Here is a 26,296-nt window from a genome sequence, read left to right on the forward strand (position 1 = left end):
GATCATGTCCCCACTAACATGGCACACTATCTTATATTATAGCAGTGTTTAATGAAATCAAAGTAATGTGTAATTCAGACGGTTCTTTTTGAACAAACAAGGTAAAGAACAATTCATCTGTTTGTTTCATTATTAAGAGAATGAAAATTGATTTCTGATCACTGATTCCTTTCCTTAGTAAATACAGTTCTGCATCAAAATCGCTTTTCTTTTGAGAAATAGCAGAAATATACCCAAAATACTGTTCAACTTCTTATGTCTGGATCCAAAATATTTTTATAGCAAAACGATCAACAGATCTAGTGAATTCAAACACTGCTACAAGAAATTTTTTTTTGGCTAATCAGGATCAAGTGTCTTTATTTTTCATTTTCTTTTAACCAGAACTTGACTTTCTGCAGTGGAATTTAGGCCTTAGCAGTTTTCTTTGAGTTTATACTCTAAAGGTATAATATATTATGTAGATTTATAGTGCTTTTTTTCTGCTTTTATCTTAAAATTTCTATTTGACATAAAGTGGGGCAATTAAAAAATATCTATTCCTCATGGTGTGCCAAGTGTTTTTCCAGTAAGAATGACATCTCTGTGTTTTTGGATTAAAAAAAAATCTGGTTTAAGTTTTTTCATACTTTTCTGGTACCTTTTTGTTTCTGCAAATGTAATACAGGGAACAGAGCTGTTAGTAAAAAGTTCATGTTTACATCTCACCTTCCAGGGACTTCAGCATTTGCATGAAAACAAAACTATCCACCGTGATATTAAGGGAAATAATATCCTTTTGACCACTGAAGGAGGAGTCAAGCTTGTGGATTTTGGTATGTTATGTTTACTTATATAGACAACCAGTGTTGTACATCTGAAGTATGGAAAATAAAATAAACAAATCAGAAAAGATGAATGATATTAAATTTTTATTAAGTTTTTGAGTTCTTAATTAAAAATCACTTGGATAGCCAAAGTTACTTTTTAACTTGATAGAAATAAAATATTTACAGACTTCATGTTTTTACAACTTTGGGTTTTCCAGCCATTTTGCTAATGCTGTTTAGATAGCATGGTTAACGAGTAGAAGTTATAATATGGTGGTAGTAAGTGCCAAATGCTTTGGGGCAGACACAGTAAGTGAAGTGGCAAAGCAGGTTAATAGGGTTCAAAATAAGGTTGGTGTTTACTTCCTCCAGGACCGTGCGCTGGTTCAGTGAAATTAGGAGCTGATAGGCAAAAGCTTCATGTTGTATATGAGAGGACTTAGAATTTACAAGATACTGTGAAGAACGGGAGAGCTCCATCTCACTCGCATATACTTCATTAGTTTGATTTGAAACAAAACAAGAGATAGTACCTGAAGGCAGTGGAGGGGGAGATATTATATAGGTAATCCCCACTTTCCAAAGTCTGGGAAGACTAACAGATTACTTTTGGCAAGTCTAAACCTAAGACTTGGCATTAAATGAAAAGGGTCTGTTCAAGTTTGTTAGGCCTAAAGTTATTCTTGAATGCTGTCATTTGGTTTTAGCACCAGAAGGCAAAAGCAGAGACACAGGTAAGTGGATGCAACCTGTTATTTATCAGCGATACCACAGTGATTTACCTTAAAAGTGTGTTGACTCTTGTTTTATATAAGGGGGGTATAAAAATTTGCAATGCTTGTTATTATGAACTATTATTCTCTGGTAGCACACCATCTTCTAATGTTTAAATTCAATTTATTGGTCACTACTTTACAGCATAGCAGCCAATTGTAAATATGATGATTCCATTCAGCAGATGGAAAATCTTCATTTTTCCTTTACCCTCCTATTTTGTTAATGAAATTTATTCAATTGATATATAACAATTGTTTAAACTAATCATGGGATTTTAACTCCCATTAGTGTAGTGTCTTCCTGCCATTAGATTGTATTTATGCAACTCTCATTCCTTCACACACAAACCCCCCACAATTATTAGGGTTACTAATTCTTCCGAAAATTCATGTATTTATGTTCATTATTTTATTCCTCAGATAAAATCTTCTATTGAAAAGCCTCCAGACTTCCTAAATTATCTGCCATACACTTACTAGTATTTTCTGATAATCTGGAAGTTTAATGTGAGGCAAAATCAATATTTTTGCCCACAGGTTTTTAATGTGTTGTGGATACTAATTTTTTAAGGTGCTGAAGGCAATTAGAGCTGTGGAAGATCGATGCTTCTGAAAATTAATTCACTTATGCAGATGTCAAAACATACAAGCTGTAGGGATGAGGACCTGAATTCTTTATTCCCCAGTTACTGCAATCTACTGCTAAGGCTGTAATTGAAAAATAATCTTAAAATCTTGTGGGAAAAATGGTGATGCCAAAGCACAGATGAGAATGTGCACAAGAAACAAACATACATACACACGCTTTTATGTGGGTTGAAGAGGGGCCTGTAAGAATAAAATCTACAGTCCTTCCTCTCAAAGAAATATAGGAACTACACCTTAACTTAGGAATAGATAGAAATTTTCTCTTCCTTTTTTTTTTTTTCTTTTTCCCCCCAAAACCAATCTGAAGCCAATAATGAGTAGTTTCAAATGGGAAAAATTTATACATAATCACATCATGGAAGACACATCATTCACCCTTCAGGCTGATGTTTAAGGTATTCAGCTGGGATTTGGGAGATTTGTGTCTTCTACTTAAGAGGATTTAAATCCACATTAATCAGATTCCAAGACTATTTTTTAGCCAGGAATGTGAGTTGATCAAAATCTCTCTGATGTTGACACTGCTACAGACTGTTGTACATAAATATTTATTGGATCAGGGACTAAAACTCGTAGCCATCTTTTTACTGTATAAGCCTGTGAACCTGCAGGCTACAGAATGAGATAGACACACAGGCACAATCTCTTTTTCTCCCAGTAAATACTCAGTGGAAGCAAAATTTTTGTTCTAGGTTGAACCAATTATTACATGGGGCCAAACAAACAAGCAAAACCAACCCAAATAATCACACAGCCCTTTCTAGCATGCACACAGCTTTTCCGTTGTGGAGAGGGGAGCAGAGATCAAGGACTCCTTCAACCACTGAACACACTTGACAGAGGAAGTGAGCCCTTCCCAAGATAATTTTGTCTGCGCCATTCTCCTGCTTGCTGGTTGATGATGAGATGTTCCTGAAAAACCCTTTGCTCTCCTCCCCTGATACTCTTTATGGTGGTTTTCATTTAAACAGGTGCATAAAACCTGTATTTGAAAGATGGACCTGTGAAGTGCCTTATGGAGCACAATACTAGAAAAGGACCTGTTCTCGGTCTATATGTGTTGTGTGGTCATATAACTTGAACTTGTGTCTTTTTTTTGTCTTTTTTTTTTAAGTACAGTTAGGAACTTTTTAAGAGTCATAAGTGAAAAAACAGTTAACCTCCAGTGAATTAAATCACCTTTGAGAATGGCTTTTCTTTCCTTTGTTCTTTTTGTACTCTGAACTTGGTATATAGTGTACCACCACTGTGAGTCCTTTCTTGCACAGCAGTATTGACTTTCCAGAAGTTTCATTTTGTGACACAATTTATACACATTGCCTTATGGTTGTTGTGTCATAGGCATTTATGTATGCTGTGACCATGGTTTCTGAACACTGCACAGACTGTAATGGATGACCTTCACAACACCCTTATGAGGAAGTAAATTACTATGATTCCCAGTTAACAGCTGGGAATCTGAAACTTTGAGAGACTGAGTTGCTTGAGGTGACACAGAAAGTCTGTAGAAAAGCTCTCCCAAAATCCAGGTTAACAGTCTGAACTGTTTGCCTTTCATAGAGGTATTGATAGTTAAAGAGATGAGAAAGACTTTGAAAGAATACCATGGGAGTGCCTCACCCAGATTGCTTTGAGGAGTGAAATTTTTGCTTTCCATTAAAATTCTGCTGTAATATTGCTTAATCACCCCAGTAATATTCTCGTATCTAAGAAACGCCCAATCCCAGTTGATAGATTAATGATCAAATCAAGTAAATGAGTTTATAGCATCTCCACACCAATGCTTCTGGAGCTCAGTTGCTTATCAAGGAGCTGCCAGATAGAAGTTTTAGTTTAAACTGTCCAAGCCACAAGAAGTTTGAACTACTGTTACCAGGGAAGCATCCTCTCTCCTCACATCCATCCAGTATGATAATTTAGATCAGCAGAGATAAACAAAATCATTCTTTTTTACTACAGAAAATGAGTAGCAGCCAAGGGGATCTACTCTAAGCACATCCCATGATCACAGATTCAGTCCCTGAATTCATTAAACTTCTAGATACATTAAAAAGTCCATATTTTTCTTGTAAGAGAAGAAGGTTGACTTGAAGGCAGTTTTGCTGCCTGAACATTTGTGGGAATTAGCTGTTAAGCTGTTCTGGTGGAAAACCTTTGGGGAGGGATGTTATGCCTGAGAATCGCAGCAATTACGCTCCAAGCAAGGAGCATCCTCTACTGCATCAATACAAATAATAAATAGCTGCACTATATTCAAGCGTAGCAGCTATGTTTTCAGTATAGGATAGAGATTTGATAGAAAAATATACATTTACATTAAAATAAATTCCCTGCAGCACTTTAAAGGGTGACAGCTATATAATATATTGTATAAAAAGAGTTGGAGGCAAGCAAGGTGTGAACCAAATTCCCTTTTTATAAATATTCTTAATTATATTCACAGTTGCTTATTAGTGTTCTGTGAAGGAAACCTTTTATATCTGTTTCTCAGATTTCTGGTTGTATGCAGTGGATTGATGTTAAAGAGCCAGATTCTGAAAGAAATTTTAGCCACTAAAGGTGCAGAAATGCACCTAATAAAATTTTCAAAACTTCTAAGCATATAAATCCAAATTAATTTAATGCTAGATACCTTTTGAAAGTCTTGTGACAAATTTATCTGCAGCTTTTACTGCCTAAATATCTTTCAGTGTCTGACCTTGTTTCATCAGTTAAAAAACTGGCCTGAAGTCACTTGCACACATAGCACACCTCATCTGTAATAAAAATTCATATATTCATCTGCATCTTACAATGTGTAACCAATTTCATAGGGAACTGAGTATATAATATCTGCTTATGCTGACAAATACTTGCTTCTTTGAATAGTCCCTCTCGATTCAATTTCTCTTCTTGAAATCGGGATGCTGCACAGGGCCTTTCATGTATTAAATAATGTTAGTCTAGGACACAATTCCCGTTTGGAAATTCTGAGATGTCAAATAATGTGCTGTTCCAAAATGGAAGAAAAGAAACTTAGCTGTATAATTACTGTTATTATTTTAACTTTGGTCTGAAAAAGTCCAAGCGACATTTCATTTTGAAAGATTTGACGTGTTTCTGAAATCCCCTGCCATTGCAGTGAGTCTGGGAGCTTGAAAGCCAGAGCTTTTCACGCTTATATGTTATTGAAATAAGAGGATCCTAGAGGACACAACTCCCTATCGGCAAACTAGACAGGTTGCTGACGAGTGGAGAGTCATGGAGGAAAGAACCATTTTTCCACTAAAAGTTTTGAAACATCTACAGTAATGTGGCAAGTGATTCTTTTAGCTAAAAAGCGGAGACTGTAATCCTGACGGAAAAATCCTCTTCAGCTATGTTTTTGAGGGTTGACCTTGTAGGCTGATAGTCTTGAACAAGAGCACAGGTAGCTCATGCTTCTCTGGGACTGCTGAAGCCTGCTGTCACAGACTAGAAATATCTCAGGATGAGCAGCTGTTGCCTTGGAAATGTCCAGAAAAAATGTAAGTATAAATTGTACTCCACCACTTAGGCAAATGCATAGTTTTCCAGCAGCACTGTTCCTTGCTGAAGGCCATGTCCTTCTATGCATCAAATGAAAACATACTTTCCTACCACATGTAATTAGACTGTTGATCTTATTACCATGAAAGGTCATTGGGAAAAAAAAAAAGAGTCAGACATCTAGATGGCTATTAGAAATATTCACGTTCCCATAAAGAAAATAAAACGTTGGAGGACTTATTAAATCTTTGGAATTCAAGCCTATTTCTAACTACAAGAGATCCCATGATGCCCCCCAGTTTGCCTAGTACTGTCACTGTGGGAAAGGGGACATTGAAAAGGATTGGCACTGTCCTTTTTCAGTTTCTTCTTAGGCATTTCATTAATGGTATCTAAAACTCTCCATCATTAGATAAGCAATATATAGGAAAGATCTAAGGTTTTTTATAGGTAAAGCAGGTTCCAGTGGAAGACATGGAAAGAAGGTAATGCAATCTCACTGCTGCTGGTAGATGGTGGAAAATCCCAAGTTGTTCTGCATGCAGTTAATAGAATAATGACTTCAAGGGTTCCTTTAGTACTGTGGATAAAGAGATTGCATAATTAAAACATGTATTGTAACATTAATGGAATATATAGTGAAGGTAGGATTATTTTTGTAGTTCAGACATGCTTAGTTTGCATTTTTCTGCTTTTGTTTCAAATGTTAGAAGTGTTGGATTTCAAAGTTGTGTGTGAATATTGTCTTTGCATTCCAAATGCAGTTTCAGATATCATACTTTGCATGTAGCTAGCACAGTTTTATCGTGGATATATAGTAGCCTGACTCAGAGATTTAACCCGAGTATGACTCATTGGGGAAAAAATGGACTGGGGGGAGGTACTGTATTGCTTTATTTAGACATACTGAAAACTGACATTACTTTGTTTAATACTTGAACTATTTCTTCCATGTAGTTTGGAAACTCCAGGTAGACAGAGGTCAGCTTTTGTGTTTGGAATGTAATGGGGTTATTATTTTATTATGGTGAGAATGATCATTCTTCTTTTAAAGATATTTGAAGTCATCCAAAGTTAAGAGCCAAGGAAATCTTAATGCTGGCACTTCTGGATGGCCTTCTTATTATTCAAAATTGCAATTTGGTGAAACAAGCCAATTGTAAGACACTCTTTTTGGCAGTGTATTTCTGTATCAACTCTGTTTTTACTTCAAAATGCATACATAATTTCATTTAGGTAATACTAAATGAACGTATTAAGTTCATTTCATAATTCAGTTGAGTTCATAAATTAAATTACTTGGAGGTTTTTTTCCCCTGGAAAGAGTGTGTAATAATTCTGCCAACATTCTGTGTTGTGACTCAGTAGTGGTGTGCTACTTCTTCCTTATGAATTATGGAATGTTAGTAATGCTTTACCGCTATTAGTGATAGGTAACAATTTATCAATATAAGTTAGACTGCGTAGGTATTTTTGTTATGTTTTATTGCATGATATTCTTGCCTATTCCGATACAGAAATACAGACCAAAATATTCAAAAGTCTGTGACTGTACTAACAGGTTGAGTTTCTGAAGCGTTGATGAGCCAGCAGCTGCTATAATGACAAAGTGAGAGTAGTAAAATCAGTTACACTGGACAGTATGTCCAAAGTAATAGGGACAATCTCAAAGTAATTAATGAGTCCATGGTAAGACTCCATCTTAATAGTTCCATCTGCTTAATTGCTTACCTCTCCTGGTTTTCTGCCTCATGAAGGAGCTTTCTGCTGGTCTTGTGAGGAATGCATCTGAAATCTTGGGTCAGAGGTTGGGGAGGGAACCACAGCACTGAGCTTCAGCCTTTCATCGTGACACCTCACCAATTCTCATGTTTCCTTGCTGTGACACAGTGCTATGACCTCTCCCTACCACAAACAGGCTTGATAGATGCAGTTTGTTGACTGATCATAGATCAGTCTAGCAAGCCTTGTGTGGCACATGGCATTGCAGAAGGAGAGAAGGCTCACAGCACTGTGCTGCAAATGCACGCAGCACAGGTTGGGCTGCAATGGATTGAGAGTCTAGAGCCACCTTGTGCTCAGTGAATAGGTTGAGAAGTCAGTTGTGAGTGATTCAAGTTTGAGTGTTGGGGCGTTTTGGGGAAGGACATTTTAATCTCTGTCCCTTTTAAAATATATCACAGTTCCCAGCCTCACATGTCCTGCTGACATTGAAGAGGAGCTCAGCGTGACCTTGAGTAGTTTTCCAAACTTTTGTAGATTACTTATTCTGAAGTAGTCAGAATATCCTATTGCGTCTCTTTCTTCTTGCCTGGCATTAGCTATAAATGCTGTCTGAATCATTCTGCAAAAATGAAACAATTAATTAAAATAATTTAATTTGAAAGTATTCAAAAATAAAATAATTTTCTTTCTGCCCTTAGCTTACTTTAAGCAATGAATCATAGCAAGACTTGTATTTGCCTTAGCCATTCTAGCATGCATCCATAATAAAGCTGTCTGCTTCACTGATTCAGATCAAAACCAGACTATCATTGTGTTGTCATTTCTGCATACCATATAGCATGACATTCACATGTTGTTTCTAAAAAGCATTTACTAGGGGACTATGACAGAAGCCAATAAAAGGAAAAGACTTTGAAGAAGGCTTTCTTCGTGAGCAGCTTGTCAAACTGCTTTGAACCCAAAGTAATAATTCCAAATTTTTCAAACCAGGGTTAGCAGGGATAAGATGGATTGTATTGATTTGAGCTGTGGAGCATTTTCATTGTTGAAAGTTTAATTCTTTGTTGAAGGCTTAGTCTTTAAAAACTTATTTATGGGCCATGTGTGAATGAAAACCTTTGTGCTGCCCAGTAACAACAAAAAGAAATCATGTTGCCAAATGCTGTATCCAGTATAAGCTGTTCACTTGGTCTTTCAAATATTTTCTCCTACTAATTCACATAAAGATGTCACTGATGGCTTAAACATTAAAGAAGCTTGACACAGAAAGCTGGTGTCGTGTGCCAGAGACACATGAAGCAAGAAAATAGCCCTTTCTGGCCAGCAAAGACTTGCTCTTGGTCTTTTCATGGGTCACAAAATAGTCATCCCTTGAGGTTATTAGAAACCCTCTGGTCTCACCAGTGTATACTAAACCCATTCGTTTTTACCTGAAAGTTGGACCCAATGACTCATTTCTACTAAAGTATTCTGGTCCTTAGGTATTTTAAATATTCTGTCCCATCAGCATAGATATTGCCAGTAACCCAGATAATCTTAACAGGAAAACCATGTCATATAACAAGGAGAAAAATCTCCAGGGTTTTACCAGTCATACAGGGAAAAAAATCCTTTTTGGGCCTCAAAAGTGGCAGTTAGTTTGAAATCTAATATGTAAGGAAGGCAGCGTCTAAGAAGGAGGACTTTCCTCACCAGCATACTGTACCAGATAGTGTATAGCTGCACAAATCCCTGAGGCTCCACAGAAGACTAGTTCCCCTCTCTAAATACATCTGGCCAATTGTGCATCAGGAAAACAAATGTTCCTGTGCATCCCTTTCACGAAACCAGCTGAAGCGCCGAAGCATGAGAATTGATTAGAATCATTGGCCTCGTGCCACACTGAACTGTCAGGAGCATGTGGAGGGCAGCCCATGGTCTCCTGCTCTACTGGGGGCCATGGAGAAAGGGCACAATCAGAATCGTAGACTAAGAGAAGCTAGAGTACACTGCCACACCATCCTGCCTAATCTCCTGTAATATGAAAGTTCTCTGATTTCTTAAAGAAAGAAGCTGTATTAAAACTTTTTGTTTAAAAAAGATTATATATCTCACAGATGTAGTGAACATTCTGCTATTTTTAGGTTGCTGTTTGCTGTTTTATTATCGGTATGTACCTTGTAGTGATTCTGTATCTGATTTAGGATTTTAATTTTGTTCCTTATATGCCTAAAAATGCCTTTTCTTTGTCTTTAGTCCTCATGGTGACTTTACTGCAAAAGCCACTGGACTTCGATTCCTTTAGTTTTCCATTTATATCGCCTCTATTGTTTATTTTACAGTATAGATTCACTGGTTTTTATCCCCCTTTGACTCCATGCCTCTTAGTTTTATATTAAACGCGACAGATTTTTCATCTCCCAGGCAGTTCATATACGTGGTCTTCTGGATACTAAGTTTTTTATCTTTCTGGAGTTGTAAAGGGCCATTTGGTTAGCTTTTGGATATGCCCTATTTCAGTTAAAGATTTGCATCTGCAGCGTGTGTTTTCCTAAGTGTTTGGGAAACTAGTTTTCCAGTGGCCATTGTCTTGGCAGTCTGTTTCATCATTAAAACACAGCATTAAGACAATACATAGACAGGGGATGTGGTGACAAAGGACATGGAAAAGGCTGAGGTACTCAATGTCTTCTTTGCGATGGTCTTTACTTGTAAGACTGGCCTTCAGGAATCCCAGGTCCCTGAGACCAGTGAAGAAGTCTGGAGAAAGGAAAACTTACCCTTGGTAGAGGAGGATCAGGTTAGGGAACATTTAAATGAACTGGACATACACACATCCATAGGACCTGATGGGATACACCCAGGAGTGCTGAGGGAGCTTGCCAATGCCATTGCAAGTCCACTCTTGATAATCTTCAAAAGGTCTCGGAGATCGGGAGAGGTTCCTGAGGGCTGTAAGAAAGCTATTGTCACTCCTATCTTCAAGAAGGGCGAGAAGGAGGATTCAGTGAACTACAGGCTGGTCAGGCCCACTTTGAACCCTGGGAAGGTGGTGGAGCAAATAATCCTGGAAATCATTTCCAAACATATGAAGGACAAGAAGGTGATTGGGAGTAGGCAGCATGGATTTATGAAAAGGAAGTCATGCTTCATCATAACGTAACGTAACACCTTTCAACATAAAATGCTGCTGAAAATTGTAATTTTTTGGCTCCTCATTTCAACTTTGTTTCCTATTTATTTCCATCGTATTGGTCAGAACCTGTTTTTAGTTCTAGATTTAATTTGAGCCTTCATCACTGAGCAGAAGTTCCCACGCATGCTTTTCTGTCAACAGCTCACCCAAGGAAACAATATTGCCTCTGTGGTCTTTTCATTTAAAAGTCTGGTTTTGAGGTCAGTTGATAGTCTATGAGGAATTCTGAATATTGACGTTGTTTCAAAAAGGTTCTGAAACATCTCTTGTGAAGTCATCAGACGAACCACTTGTGTCCGTATGGCCTGCTAGTAACATTTTCTATTAAATATCTTTATGTTTTCTATCCATACTAAGTAATTAAACCTGGGAGAAGCTCTCTGATCTCCCTTTACAGTCTTAGTGGGGATGCCACCATACTTGCAATATGGTTGCATGTGGTTACACACCTCTGTATGCGTTGTGATATTTGCCATTTGGACTATCATAGAATCATAGAATCATAGAATCATAGAATCATTGAGGTTGGAAAAGACCTCTAAGATCATCGAGTCCAACCGTCAACCCAACACCACCATGCCCACTAAACCATGTCCCTAAGTGCCTCATCTACTCGTCTTTTAAATACCCCCAGGGATGGGGACTCCACCACTTCCCTGGGCAGCCTGTTCCAATGTTTCACCACTCTTTCAGTAAAGAAATTTTTCCTTACATCCAATCTAAACCTCCCCTGGCGCAACTTGAGGCCATTTCCTCTTGTCCTATCGCTTGTTACTTAGGAGAAGAGACCGACACCCACCTCGCTACAACCTCCTTTCAGGTAGTTGTAGAGAGCGATGAGGTCTCCCCTCAGCCTCCTTTTCTTCAGACTAAACAACCCCAGTTCCCTCAGCCACTCTTCATAAGACTTGTTCTCCAGACACTTCACCAGCTTTGTTGCCCTTCTCTGGACACGCTCCAGCACCTCGACGTCCTTCTTGTAGTGAGGGGCCCAGAACTCAACACAGTATTCGAGGTGCGGCCTCACCAGTGCCGAGCACAGGGGCACGATCACTTCCCTACTCCTGCTGGCCACACTATTTCTGATACAGGCCAGGATGCCATTGGCCTTCTTGGCTGCCTGGGCACACTGCCGGCTCATGTTCAGCCGGCTGTCGACCAACACCCCCAGGTCCTTCTCTGCTGGGCAGCTTTCCAGCCACTCTTCCCCAAGCCTGTAGCGCTGCATGGGGTTGTTGTGGCCCAAGTGCAGGACCCGGCACTTGGCCTTGTTGAATCTCATACAGTTGGCCTGGGCCCATGGATCCAGCCCGTCCAGGTGCCTCTGCAGAGCCTTCCTACCCTCGAGCAGATCAACACTCCCGCCCAACTTGGTGTCGTCTGCAAACTTACTGAGGGTGCACTCAATCCCCTCATCCAGATCATCGATAAAGATATTAAACAAGACCGGCCCCAGTACTGAGCCCTGGGGAACACTGCTCGTGACCGGCCGCCAACTGGATTGAACTCCATTCACCACAACTCTCTGGGCCCGGCCGTCCAGCCAGTTTTTGACCCAGCGCAGAGTACACCTGTCTAAGCCGTGAGCCGCCAGCTTCTCGAGGAGAATGCTGTGGGAGACGGTGTCAAAGGCCTTGCTGAAGTCCAGGTAGACCACATCCACAGCCTTTCCCTCACCCACTAGGCGGGTCACCTGGTCATAGAAGGAGATCAGGTTGGTCAAGCAGGACCTGCCTTTCATGAATCCGTGCTGGCTAGGCCGGATCCCCTGGTTGTTCCGCTCATGCCTTGTGAGCGCCCTCAAGATGAACCGCTCCATTCCATTCCCCGGCACCGAGGTCAGGCTGACAGGCCTGTAGTTCCCCGGATCCTCCTTCCGGCCCTTCTTGTAGATGGGCGTCACATTGGCAAGCCTCCAGTCATCCGGGACCTCCCCCGTTAACCAGGACTGCTGATAAATGATGTAGAGCGGCTTGGCGAGCACCTCCGCCAGCTCCCTCAGCGCTCTCAGGTGGATCCCATCCGGCCCCATAGACTTGTGAGCGTCCAGGTGGCGTAGCAGGTCATTGACTGCTTCCTCTTGGATTACGGGGGGTTCATCCTGCTCGCCGTCCCTGTCTTCCAGCTCGGGGGGGCCGAGTACCCTGAGGATAACTGGTCTGCCTGTTAAAGACTGAGGCAAAGAAGGCATTGAGTACCTCAGCCTTTTCCTCATCCTTGGTGGCAATGTTCCCCCCTGCATCCAATAAAGGATGGAGATTCTCCTTGGCTCCCTTCTTGTCATTAATATATTTGTAAAAACTTTTTTTGTTGTCTTTAACGACAGCGGCCAGATTGCGTTCTAGCTGGGCTTTTGCCTTTCTCATTTCTTCTCTGCACGACCTAACAAGATCCCTGTACTCTTCTTGAGTCGCCTGCCCCTTCTTCCACAAGCGGTAAACTCTCCTTTTTTTCCTGAGTCCCAGCAAGAGCTCCCCGTTCAGCCAGGCCGGTCGTCTTCCCCGCCCGTTCTTCTTACGGCGTACAGGGACAGCCTGCTCCTGCGCCTTTAAGACTTCCTTCTTGAAGATCGTCCAGCCTTCCTGGACCCCTTTGCCCTTCAGGACCGTCTCCCAGGGGACTCTCTCAACCAACGTCCTGAACAGGCCAAAGTCTGCCCTCCGGAAGTCCATGGTTGTGGTTTTGCTGCTCCCCCTCAGAATGACTTTGTTTTAATCTTGTTCTTTCCCTGTTGTCTTTTGTCATTATGGAGTATGAAGGAATTATGTGTATTTTTTTTTAGCATTTTGTATGCATTTCAGCTGATCTGTCTGAAGTTATCCTGTCTGGTTATGTACCATTATACAAACACAACCCGAAAGAAGGAAACAAAGAAATGTGACAGTGCCAAAGATAACAGCAATTACAGAGGAGCTGAGTTATGACCTCACCATTGTTGCATGGGAAGTGGCTACTTCTCTGTCTACATCTTGACAAGAATGGCGGCTTCTTCTCAAAGTGAAGCTTAAGGTGCTAAAGGAAAACCTTAAACCATTAGGACCTGTTGCCTCCAGATCTAGTAAAAAGGTGGAATTGAGTGATTTATGAGGGACTGCCTTCACACCATTGGAGAGAGAGGCAAGGAAGGAGAGGCCACTTTTTGCAGCAAACAGCATGGAACAGGAATGCCAAAACATACCTGCCAGCGGGCTTAAGGGGAATGTAGTGTAAGATGCTGCTGCTGTTTTACATCTGTTTCTCTAGGAGATTAAAAAAATGTTAGGAAATAACTCAAAGTGTTGCAGCCTGTTTAGATCTGCAAGGTTAACAGCGTGAGCAGTTTTTGGTCCAGAGACTAGCTTGAGGAATGATCAAGTTGCAGGTTCTTAATCAAAAGAAGGTCACAAAGAGGATGCTTTGCTAGGGAAGTGGACACTGAAGGCACAAATGAAGAAGGGTTATGGAAGAGGTAGCCAGAGGCAGTATGACAGCTAGAGTGTAAGCCCTTTGGGGTCGGGTCTGTGTTTTTTATGTATGAATACGGTGGCTGGCATGTTGGGAATGTAGTATCCCTGCTGTGTGCCAAATGTGATTTTAGCAGAATTTGCTAGGGCTCACCATTCCCCCATTAGCATCAACCAGTAAAATGTGCATACTTCTGTCACAGGACATAATCATAAAATGATGTTGTACAGCCTCCCGATTTAGATCAGAACAGTGTCTGCTCAGATTGGGTGCTACTATGAGACAAATCTTTCCTAATAATAGGGAGCTCATTTCTGCACTGTTTTTCTTTTATTGAGTGCTAAGGTCATAAGTAGGTGGCTTTACTTTCGATGTTATTCCAATATGCCAGTTTTTGCAATGAAAAGCTTGAATAATACTCATGGTGTAAGTCTGCCAATTTCCAGTTTTTGTTAGTAAACTAATGCCTGAAATAAGGGGAAAAAAAAAAAAAGCCTTTTTCCAACTATATGCACAATATTTTCTTTTGAGTATGGTGTGCATTGGTACTACTAATGCACTTATTCATTAAGCTCTTCACTTTCATAAGATTTACAATTTGTATGTAGTAAAACACCATTTTATGACATATTTTTGATTTTTTTAGGAGAATATTTGACTCGTTGCAGCAAGCAGTAGTAAAGGGGAAGGGGGAGGAGCAAGATGTTTTTGTTAGAAAATATACAAGTTAAAAAAAGCTGGTCAGCTATATGCTTGACTGGTTACTGAAATGCTGGAAGAAATGTTACTAAGTGTGGAATTACATCATCTTTCCTCTATACACAGAAAAAGCCCAAGGAAATACCATTTGTCATAAGACCTACACTCCATAATCTGAAATGCCACTTTACTGCTAAGAGCAAAAGGGTAAAAAAGAAACAAACAAAAAGCACACAAAAAACCCAAGAGCCTAAAGAAAGTAGTGGTGAACAATTCAAATTAAATCAGCTTTTTACTGAAGTAAAAAAGGGGGCAGGAGAAAAAAATCCCTCAGTTTATTTAATAATTACAGTTCAAAGAGAAGCAAAAACCAGTGCATAGACACAGAAGACTGTGCACATTAATGTTCCTTTATAATCTCCACAGCAAGTTATGATTATTTACAAAATCTGACACTAGAATAATAAAAATTCAGTTAGTGCCTTCCTTTGCCTGCACATCTGAATCCTGGTTCCTCTTCCAAGACTAGAAAAAAGAGCTTAGCGCAGGGGACTCCCACAACACGTAGAAAGGGAGAGGGGAGAGTAGCCTCCTCTCCCTCCAAAACCGAGGATCACGTAATGATGTCCATTTGCATCACTACAACAGTGACAGACCCGTGGTGATGTGTGCTTATTCCTTGCTTTCTGAATGACGTGTTTTGCTGAGGGCTCGGAACAGCCACAGACTCCCTGAGCCGGAAGCTGGACCTCAGCCAACTCCTTGAGGTAGCAGAAACAAAGCCCCTGCTTAGCTGAGCCAAAGCAGGATTGGTGGACTTTGTGCTAAGACTCACATTGTCCTGCGTTCCGTGGTGCAAACACTGTGTATTAGACTTTCTGCAGGCACGGAGAGAGAAAGAGATGCAACTTTCTCAAGCCTGGAGTAGGCTAGAGGGAGACAGCCACAAAAGCAATGGTTGTGTTTGTCTCAAAGGAACAGGCGGGATCTTTCTTGCTGCCTTATTTTCAGCAGTTATATACATTTCTGTGATGGACAAATGCAGATATTTTGTGAATCAGAGCTGAACACATAGCTTTAGAGTGAAAAAACAGATCAAGTCCTCTATGGTTTCTTGACCACCAGTGAAAAAACCCCAAACAATCAAGTTTTATCTAGACAGAGGTTTAGTTAGTATTTCCACTGGGCAGTTAATGTGAATTGCTCCTGTTACAAACCATCTGCAGGGTTTTCACAAAGATAAGGTCTACAAGAGTAGAACACAGCACCTTTCTTGCCATCCATGATATCAGCACTTCAGAATATGCCTCTGGTGGACCTCACAGTGGCTGTGACTCATAAATCCATAGTAGTTCAGAACTTGCTAGCAGAGGGGCTGTTTTTCTCCACGAGTGGACCTCACAGTTGATTGTGACTCGTAAATCCATAATAGTTCAGGACATGCTAGCTGAGGAGCTGTTTTTCTCCATGTGTTGTACTCTCCCCTTTGCACGCACTAGAGATATTTCCAACCAATACACCCTTGTTTTGTAAGGAAGGAAATAGGTGGCAGGCTAGTCAGAATTGTGCTGCAGCCCACTTGAATTCCTAATGTTTCAGTGTCCTTTAATTTAAAAATGTAAGGAATCTTTAGAATTCAGAGTTCATTTTCCAGCTCTTGGCCTGAAATAGTTAATTCCTTAAACTACAGCTCGTGTTACAAAGCTGATTTGCAGGCATTTGATGGTGCTTTGAGAATGTGCTTTGAGCATGGAGAGACTTCTGGTTTTGTAAGAATTTTTGAGGTTTCACTGTTTTGTTGTTTCTTTTTTATGGCAGAGCAGCTAAGAGATGAGGATAAGTATCTTTTCTAGTGTTCAACCTAAAATATATAAATAATGAAACAGAAGTCTAGTGTCAGTACTGAGCATTAAAAGAAAAAAAGAATCTGTGGAAAGTATAGTACTTTTTTTTTTTTTTCTCCCTACCTAAGGTGCTTTACTGCTCTCCTAAAACAGGATATAGAAAAACTGTAATTAGCCAGTCAAAATATATGGAGTCAGATTACTAATGAAATGCTCATTTGGGACTAAATCCCGATCCTACTGAAGTCACTGGAAACAAAGGATGCGGAGAACCTCAGCTGAAATGCTCAGTATCTTTGACGACTGGGCCTCTCTTTCCAGAGAACTGGAAAGATATATTTAAGATTCGCCTGCAGAGGAAGTCATAGCATGACAAGACGAGGATGGCACCATTCAGAAGGGCTGTCTTGGATGGAAATAGCAGTTGCTCTGATTATAGCTTCCCTTCGTTCTTCCAGGTGTGTCTGCTCAGCTGACCAGCACTCGTCTCCGTCGGAACACCTCCGTGGGCACCCCGTTCTGGATGGCTCCAGAGGTTAGATTCATGTTTCAAAACATTTTGTCACTGGTATTTGAGCTGCCACATTCTGCATTTCTGTTCTTTCTTTGTCTTTCTTCCTGACCACTGGACCTTTCACCACATGAAATAGCAATGTCCTTTAAAAAAGTGGTTTAGACCTTTTTTCTTACATGTTTGCAAGGATTAAGTTACAATGGGGTTTATTTTTGAAATGACAAGGTTAGAGCCAGAGATCAAGATGTTGAATTGCTTACTAAATTGTTAAAGAGGAGAGAGTACTACCATTGATCCTTTCCAGCCTTCCAAGCTCTGAAACTATAGCTGTCTCATCTCCCCATGGATGGAAGGAGCCCAGGGTGGTACTGTGATACGTTATAGCTTTTATTTTTTGATTTCTACACCTGGAAAGTTTTTAATACTATATATCAATAGCTGACAGCAAGAAATGGAAGAGGTTATTATGAATAAATAAGATGTACTATGTATCTTTGGAGATTTTTCCAGCCTGAAATTGAAGCATATAAAGATATATTTTAAGCTGAGGCAGGAAAAATATTTTGTTATAAATAAGCCTATGTACTTACACTATTTGTATGCACAGAAACACATGCATATACATCTATTTATAGCACATGAAACTACTCTGTTTATACACACATATTTTTATAAACATACTCTGTTTATACACATTGGTCTAGCCATGTAGCTAATGGGATACACATTGGTTTAGACCTGTAGCTAATGGGATGAAAAATTCTAGATTCATCGGGCATTGTGGATGAGCTGAAATGCATATGAAATTAAATACATTTGCTGTAAACCAGTGGCAAACACATTGTCGAGAAATTAGCTTGGTCTTGAAATTGGCTGATTTGGCTGAATAAGGACCCAGTAGGAGACAGTGAATTCAACTTCTGCTTTCTGGCTTGTTTCACTTCATGGAGACAGCAGTATAGCTCCATTAGTTATTTTGCAGGAATAATCCATAGAAAAGAGATTTAGGGTTGTTGAGTTTCCTTCTACTTCCCTCAGCCATGGGATGCAGTTTACCACCTTCAGCTGAAAAAGCAAAGGATTTGCACCCTTTTGTCAGATCAGGGAACATCTGGTGAGAGAACCTGGTGTTCACAGAGACCTGCTTTCTCTAGTTTAAGCATTGCTTATTTTCAGCAACAGGCTGCTTTAGCTTGCTGAATGTGTGCAAGTCTGTTTATTTCACCCAGTATGTCCATCCTGTAAGAGATTCCCCCAGCTGTGGATGTACTCTTAAATTCAGACATTTGACCATCCAGTGACCATCCCAGTCTTTTACTCCAACAGGTGATTGCCTGTGAGCAGCAGCTAGATAGCTCCTATGATGCCAGATGTGATGCATGGTCACTGGGTATTACTGCAATAGAATTGGGAGATGGAGATCCACCCCTTGCTGATTTGCACCCTATGAGGGCACTCTTCAAAATACCAAGGTAATATCTTGACGTGTTTATTTCTTGCCAGGTTAGACAACTTTTTCCTTAACTGTTACTTTCTTCAAACTTAGACTGTTTAAGTATGTACAGTTTCTTCATATTATTTATACTAAGAGGAGGCTAGAAATTGTCCAGCTGTATTTTCTGCCTGCTCTGGTTCAGCCATGTGCGCACATCGAGAAGTTCAGAGCTGATCATGGCTACATTTGAGAAAAAGCCATAAGGCCTTCTCCTGAGTGGACTGCTGCCCAATATACATAAGCGCAGGCCTCAGCTGAGTCCCGTATATTCTGTTACAGAGAATGACTTATGATAGAAATACAGAGTCTGAGTATGCCACTGTGGTGAACAGGCCCCATACCTGTCCTCAAGAGTTATCCCATGTCCTTTGAAGCAAAAAATGTTGTTCCACCACTCACGTACATTTAGGCTGCCACCTTTCATTAGCTTGTGCTGGTCCTGGCAGTTCCAGTGCTGCTGTCCTCGGGCAGTGCAAATAGCAACTTCTTTCACGTTTTCTTTGAAGCTGGAGATAAAAGTACCCAAAGTGCCACTTACAGCGTTTCAAAGAACATCAATCTCAAAGTCTGTAGGGGCTGATCATACAGCAGTTTGTGGATTTCGCTCTAACAGACGAAGTAGTACCACAACAGTTGAGACCACATAGTATACCTGAGTGCTTCAAGTCCTTTTCAGCCAAGTCACCCAAATTAGATTAAATTACCTTCAGGTTTAAGAAATTTTGGCTGACTTGGCACTGAAGGAAAGCATGAATGCTCTTCTCACCTTTACTTGGTATGGGGAAAGCAGTTGCAAACTGCTGTAGTCAGTAATTTCAGCTAGTCCTTCAAAAAAAAATCTGGCTTATACCCTTACAAATATTGGGCACCTACCCTTTCTGCCCTGGGGCAAATATAATACCCTTTCATTTCACTAAGTGAAACCTGAAAGTGGTAGAGTAAACATTAAGCAGCACTTAAACAAAAGCAGTTATGATGATTAATCAAAAATAGACAGAAGAGGCACCTCATCTATAGGTGACTCCTTTTGTCTTCGTGACTACATTCAGTGAAAACGGCACCTCTGTTTGAACGGAAGAAGACTGTTAAAACAATTTGAACCAAATTAACACCTAGAATAAACAGATCTAACTCAACGGAAAAGAAAGAAAGAATTTACACTAGGTCTGTATTTAGTCCTTCACTTGACTTCTGATTATCTTCTGATGAATGAGAAATAGTTAATAAAGAGCTAGTTCCTTCTGACACTTTGCTCAGCAAGTTGATTAATTCAGTCCTTCTGGGAAAACTTAAAATAGAATTTCTTTCAAAAAATACTCTTAAGAAAGTACATTGTTTCAGGCTTGAAAAGAGAAACTTGCCATTACAAGTGAATAGTGATTAATGGGTTGTTAGTTTCATTTCCGTTTATTGATTTGATTGAAAAAATTATAGTGATTCTTAGCTACGCTTGGTAGATCATCTCCATGCTATTTCTCCTTGTTAGTTATGTAAAGTAGGAGAACCAGTGAGGCATTGTATCATCTACCCATGCTCCTTTTACCAGTGGAAATCAATATCTTTTTTCAGTAGCCTTCTAAAACTCATTACTCAGCCTGCCTTCACACATTGTTTTTGTCAAGCTTATTAACTTATCATCACACTGACCTTTGCAGGAATCCTCCTCCAACACTACAGCAGCCTGAACTGTGGTCACCTGAATTCAATGACTTCATTAAAAAGTGAGTAACAACTGAGACCACTGTAGCTGAGTATGGAACATGTGTAAATGTCATGTGTAAAATACCTTTGTATTCTCTGTGGAAATCTGTTGCTACTAATATTTTTCTGTAAAAACCTAGTTTGTAAATCCAGTTTGACTTCCAAGTGAGGCTCTAGATTTAAAACATGAAATAACAACATTTAAACACCTTTGATATTTCTGTTTTTCTTAATTTAGAGAATATTTAGTTTTTAAATGCAGTAATTTAACTTCTTGGCCTCATCCATTCTGCGAAATCTTGCAGTTTTCAGTACAGAGCTGTTGTGATTAAGATGGGTGTATTTATTATGGAGGTATGAATGAACTACAGACAAGCATTTCAAAACTTAACAGCGATCCCTCAATGATCATATGCTTTTTCTGCCAGCACAGGTGCTTGACTAAAGATTATGAGAAGCGTCCAACAGTGTCTAGTCTTTTGCAGCATGATTTTATTAAGCAAATTGAAGGAAAAGAAAACGTGCTACAAAGGCAACTCATGGAATTTATTGATGTTCATCAACAAATGGGAGTCACTGAAAAGGCAAGGTAAAAGTAGCTAAAAAGTAGACCAGTTGGGACAATTTTGATACTTTCACTGTTTCAGAATGGCTAGCATTCAGAGAAACATTCACCTCTCATAACTTTAGCTGGTCAAAAAATAGGGACCTTAATCTTTGGGGTACCCTATAGAGCCAATGCAAAGAGAGGGGCATCATGATTCACACGTGGGATGAAACAATCTTTAGAAGTGCCTCCCCTTTCTCCTGTGACTCAAGATGCAGATTAGATTCCCAGTTTTCAGAAAGCTAAAGTTAGGGGAAATTAATGTCTGGCATTTTCTTACATTGGCATTGTCAGCTAATGTTTAGTTTAAGCAAGTATGCTAAAAAGTAACTAGTCAGGTTCCTGCAAGAATTGGATGCTATCGACTGAAAGAAGTGATAGTGGTACCAGACCTTGTTCTGCAAACTTCAAATCTTATGTCTTATTGAATAGATACTTTCTTTCTTCCACTAGTATTTAGTAATATCAATTCTGTATAAGTCACTTAGCACCTGATGGCTTTTATTTAAAACAACTGAAAATGGCTTGGCTCAATTTTACAATTTAAAAAAACCCACCCAGTACACTGAAGTAATGTATCAGATGTGAAATGTAGTAGAAGATTAGTATTGATGTACTACTACTGGTGTGACTTCTCCTGTGCTTCAAGGTAAAGGATGACTTTTTTTTTTTTTAAACGGAACATAAAATTTAAAAGACATTTCGGCATTATCATCTGTATGGAAAAAGCTTACTAAGATCTGCCGCATTTCCTTTCACACATATTTATAGAAACAATATATACGGCAGTCTTCAGTTCTGATCTCGGAGAATTTTCTATTTACTCTATCCTTTGAAGATAATAAAAAATATATTTCTAAATAATTTGTGATTTTCAAGTTTTCTTGGACTTTGTGTAAGTGGATGTGGGATGAGTAGTAGTTTCTCTTTTCTGGTATTTCAGTAAAAACCTATGCAGTTGACTTAAATTTAAGCCTCAGACTGGATTTGTATGTTCTTTGTGGTGCAGACTTGACATTTGCTTAATCCAGAAAGATTCTGGAATTGAAATAAGCTTATCAGATGTCAGTTTTGAGCACTAAAACAACAACGTACTCCAGACTTTAAAAAGTATTTCTTTATAAAACACAGGGAAACGATATGTGGTAAAATAAGTCCAGAACACTAGATTGTATGAATTTGAATCCTGATAACGCTTGTGACACTGGTCTTTTGAAAGCCTAAATAATTTTTGAAAATCAAGCTTCTAAATCAATTAAGTATCATGAGCTTTTTTACCCATTTTATAGAACTCATGTTTGTTTTCTATCAAGTCCTATTTTTTTTTCAAAATCATTTTTTCCACGTAAATGCTGCATAAAGCAAATTACATGAGCTTTCTTTCCCTATACAATACAAACATAAAGAAAGTGGCCCAGTTTACATGTGCATAGAGCAGTCGAATGGCATAGGAACAGGATGATCTATTGGCACTTTCTGCATGCTGTTTAGACTGTGTTCTATTAACTGATCACTCTTCATATGAACCAGAGTTTAAGGGAATGTATTACTATGTGATGAATTTACCTATGCTTTTACAGTTGATCAAGTGTAATTTCTACATAAATGTTCCCAAAGGAAGATGGAATTTTCTCTCTGAAAATAATAATAATTTATTATCGGAATCTGCCAAAAAAATTACTTCTTTAACTAAGGGTGTAATTTAAATGGCATGGTTAAACTAGTAGCTTGGTGTGTAGTGTCCATATTTCAGATTAGCAGTTCAAAATACTAACAAGTAGGCTGATACTAATTTAAATCTCATTTGCATTGATATAAACAAATCTTTTCATATCTGAGATCAGTGAAGGGAGTATGAAAGACTGCAAGTAAAAATCACATTTTACAGTCACTGTACCTATAATCACTTCAGCTTTAACACATTTATTGACTACATTTGCTGGAAGATTGTCTTTCATAGCAGTGAATGCATAAAAAGGTTAGCCTTCTGCTAAAAACAGTAAGAATACCCATCTTAATATCTATTGCTATCTCTGTACAAGCAAGAAAAGCAGTCATTATTTTCCAGTAGCTGAAATTGTAGTAAAGTACATGTATCATTTCACTTTAGAAGAAATTAGAATTCCAGGCCTGTAAAGGACATTATTACAGAATGGCATTTGTTTTTTCTTCTGTTGAATGATAAAAAGATTCTACAAAGATCTTTGAATTCAGTAGTCACACTTTTTTAAAAGTCTTTAAATACTAATCATATGTATCTTCTGACCTTCAGTCTGCACAGGGCAAATGGTGTCAACAGAAGTCTGTACAGAAGTACCATGTAAATCTGATTCAGAGTCAAGACATAGGCTGTGTAGTGACAAGTCACCTGGAAAAGTCTCATCTTAAAATCTCCTGGCTTTCTTTTCTTGATTATCCTTTTCTGGGACTGTTTGTACACTGGTGAGTTAGGGCCCTACTGTGGAATCCCTGAACTTTCACCAGTTGCTGGCAACTTTCCTTGTAAAGCTCCCTCCTGATCTCCAGCTCACGCTTTCTCGGTCCATAATTTGAAGGCATAGTTCTCCTGTTTGTTGGCACTGGGAGGCAGGTATTAAAGAACCCTTCCTTCCACCGAGGCAAGAAATCGTCATACCTGTGTCATGTTGTATAAATGGGCATGCCATACACACTCAAGAAATTTGGTAATGTTGACTTAAAGCTGAAGGTAAGGAATCCAGTTATTTTCTCAGTATGTGTTTCCCTCTTCAAATTACACTTTATTAATAAAAATTTTGTATTTCCAAAGAAAAAAGTAAAATGCCTGGAAGTTAATAGCTGAGGTCCAGCCACTGAGTCTTCCTGTGTGCGCTATTCCTGTTTTCACTCAAAATCAAATCACCCTCTTTGCCTAGCATGCGGAGGTGTAATTTGGCTCTGCCTGCCTTCTGCAGTGGTAGTCTGTTGTGGTTGTGATCCTTTCTTGTTGTTTGCTGAATATGCAGTTGGTATAGTTTGGAAAGAAGAGACCATGTTAGGTTATGTCATATTCTCTGGGGTTTTTGCAGAAGACCAGATCCTCAGATCCAATCTTTGTGCACCATGCCGGCTCGGGAAGGGTGTGTGATCTCTAGGCATGGAGTGGAGCCACCCTACAGTCACCGTTAGCACCATTGTGCCTGAGGTATTTTCTAACATTGACAAGTCACTGAGTCATTAGGGCATTGCACTGGGCCCTCTGAACCTTCCCATTATTGTTACCATTCTAGTGAAGAGGAACCTACTTTTAGACTATTGTGCTGCATCCTTTGCAAACACCTAGCAAGAGGAACAGAGCCCACCAACCTCCTGAGTAACCAGAGAAATCTCAACTTACACTGATAAAACTTTTAAACAGCAATATGCCGTAGATCTGCTCCAGACTTAATGAAGGTGATGGAAGATTGTACTGTTTTTTCAGTAGCCTCTGAACAGAGTCTTATAGCACTAACACGTCCTGTGCTACTTGAGGCTCAAAAAAGCATGAATACTAGCAATGAGCTTCATTACAAATTCCACTTTTTGACTTTGAGCAAATGCAATACATTCTTCTCTAAAGTCATGACTTCTTTATGCTAAAAAAAAGTGTTTGCAACTTAACCTTTCCTAGCTCAGATCTCAGGTTGAAGAAATTATGATGGGAGGAGCATGAGAAAATGTCCCTTGATATATTAATATTTTCCCATAACATCTTGACTGAAACGTCTCTAAAATGTGCTTTTTGGAATGATGAAGTAAGCTATGGGAGATAAGTTCATGTTAGGGAGGAGGTGAAGCCAGCAAAGTTGCATACTAAATGTATTTAATTCGTGGCTTTGTTGTTTAGCATTTGGGTTCTCACTGAACTGTGAATTCCTGGTGAGTGGAGTCACTTTCAGGACAAGGGCCTTGGGCTCCTGCAGGAGTTACCTTTATCATGGCTGCGGCAAGAAAAGCCTGTTTCATTATGCAACTTCATAAGGTGGTATTTGCCTCTTTTTAGAGGGGTTCATGACTCATAATCATCTTGATACTTCTTTTCCCTCAGTCTTTTCAAATTGATGAACTTTCAACTAATAGAAAAAATTCTGTTACATCCTAGTAGTATGATCTTGAGGTTTTATACAAATAAACTTCATCCCCTTATCTGTTATTCCAGTCCTCAGGACCACCTAGCTCTTTAAATATAGTATTTCAATTCTTTTCTGTGTTGACAGTGACACAAAAAGCATGAAAATGGAATTTATTGCACAATCTTCAATGAAAATAAGACAAATTCTCTAATGAAGAAACAATCTCATTGGAGCCTGATCATTCACCTTTGAACACTGCTTAAGTTTCCCCCATTTTTAGCCAATCCCTCAATCACATACTTACATTCTTGTAAGTCACATTATAGCTGTTAAGATTTATAATTAGTGATGAAAATAATTATTAGAAATGAGTGCTGCATCATATACCCAAAAACCGTTCTAAAAATACACTTCTTGCTAGGCCAAACGAGGGTAAAAAACCTGCATTGTAAAGAGTTTTACTTTGCAACAGAAATAGCTGTCTTTGAAACGGCCTTCAGAACTGTCGCATCTACACCTGACAGTGAGGCTTGTAAGACTTTTATCTTGAGTTGTTTGGCTGTCTTAATCTTGACTGCTTTTACAATAGTCTCTGCAGAAATATGCAATGATTAGTACAATGTGTATTTCCTGGGAATTATGACTCATTCCAGAACAAGCTGCATATGCGAGGGATATTCACTGCACCTAGATTTCAGCAACTGACTCTGGTCCCCAGGTTAAGAGACTCATCTTTATATGCCCTCTAAATAAATATGGGAAAGAGACCCATTCTACTGCAAAGTGATTCAGAGCAAGGGCTTTTGGGTGAGCTGAATTACTCTCCTAAGAGTTTGTCCTTCTGTATTGGCCATGTAGGGACAGCACTGAAATCCAGTGACAGGGTGCTAAACAGTTGCTCTATATAACTATTTGGAAAGTTCAGGGAGGTAAGTGCATAGAAGTTCATGTACAGCATGCACAAAGGTGGTTATCAATTTATTCACCCGTATTAAAAGCAGGGAGTACCATATAGTTTCCTTCCATGACTCTCCCTGATTGTGCAGACTTGTGTCCCTTATTTTCTGGGTGTTCTCTCTCTCCCTCTCTCTCTCTGACTCATCCTGACAGTTGAAAGCAGCTGATAGCAATCCTTCAAGCTCAAGTCTGCAGGGCAGGCTGTAGTGGAGAGCAGGAGATAACTAGACTAGCTTGACAAAGGCAGTATGAGGAGCAGAGTAAGATAGCTCACACAGAGTCCAGTGCTGCCTTGGTCAAGGTCTCCAGATGAAATCTGTAGCAG

At 39.4% G+C, this 26,296-nt stretch overlaps 1 protein-coding gene across 1 annotated transcript in view; it reads left to right on the forward strand.

Annotated features, from left to right (window-relative positions):
* MYO3A (myosin IIIA) overlaps window positions 1–26,296 on the forward strand; it is a 122,063-nt gene that overhangs the window by 32,649 nt on the left and 63,118 nt on the right. The window contains exons 5-9 of the mRNA XM_076332355.1: window positions 716–815; window positions 17,086–17,162; window positions 18,468–18,613; window positions 20,292–20,357; window positions 20,771–20,926. Of these exons, the coding sequence (XP_076188470.1) occupies window positions 716–815; window positions 17,086–17,162; window positions 18,468–18,613; window positions 20,292–20,357; window positions 20,771–20,926 (545 nt within the window). The remainder of the gene's footprint in view (window positions 1–715; window positions 816–17,085; window positions 17,163–18,467; window positions 18,614–20,291; window positions 20,358–20,770; window positions 20,927–26,296) is intronic.

This window comes from Aptenodytes patagonicus, chromosome 2 (genome assembly GCF_965638725.1).
Source record: "Aptenodytes patagonicus chromosome 2, bAptPat1.pri.cur, whole genome shotgun sequence".
NCBI lineage: Eukaryota > Metazoa > Chordata > Aves > Sphenisciformes > Spheniscidae > Aptenodytes > Aptenodytes patagonicus.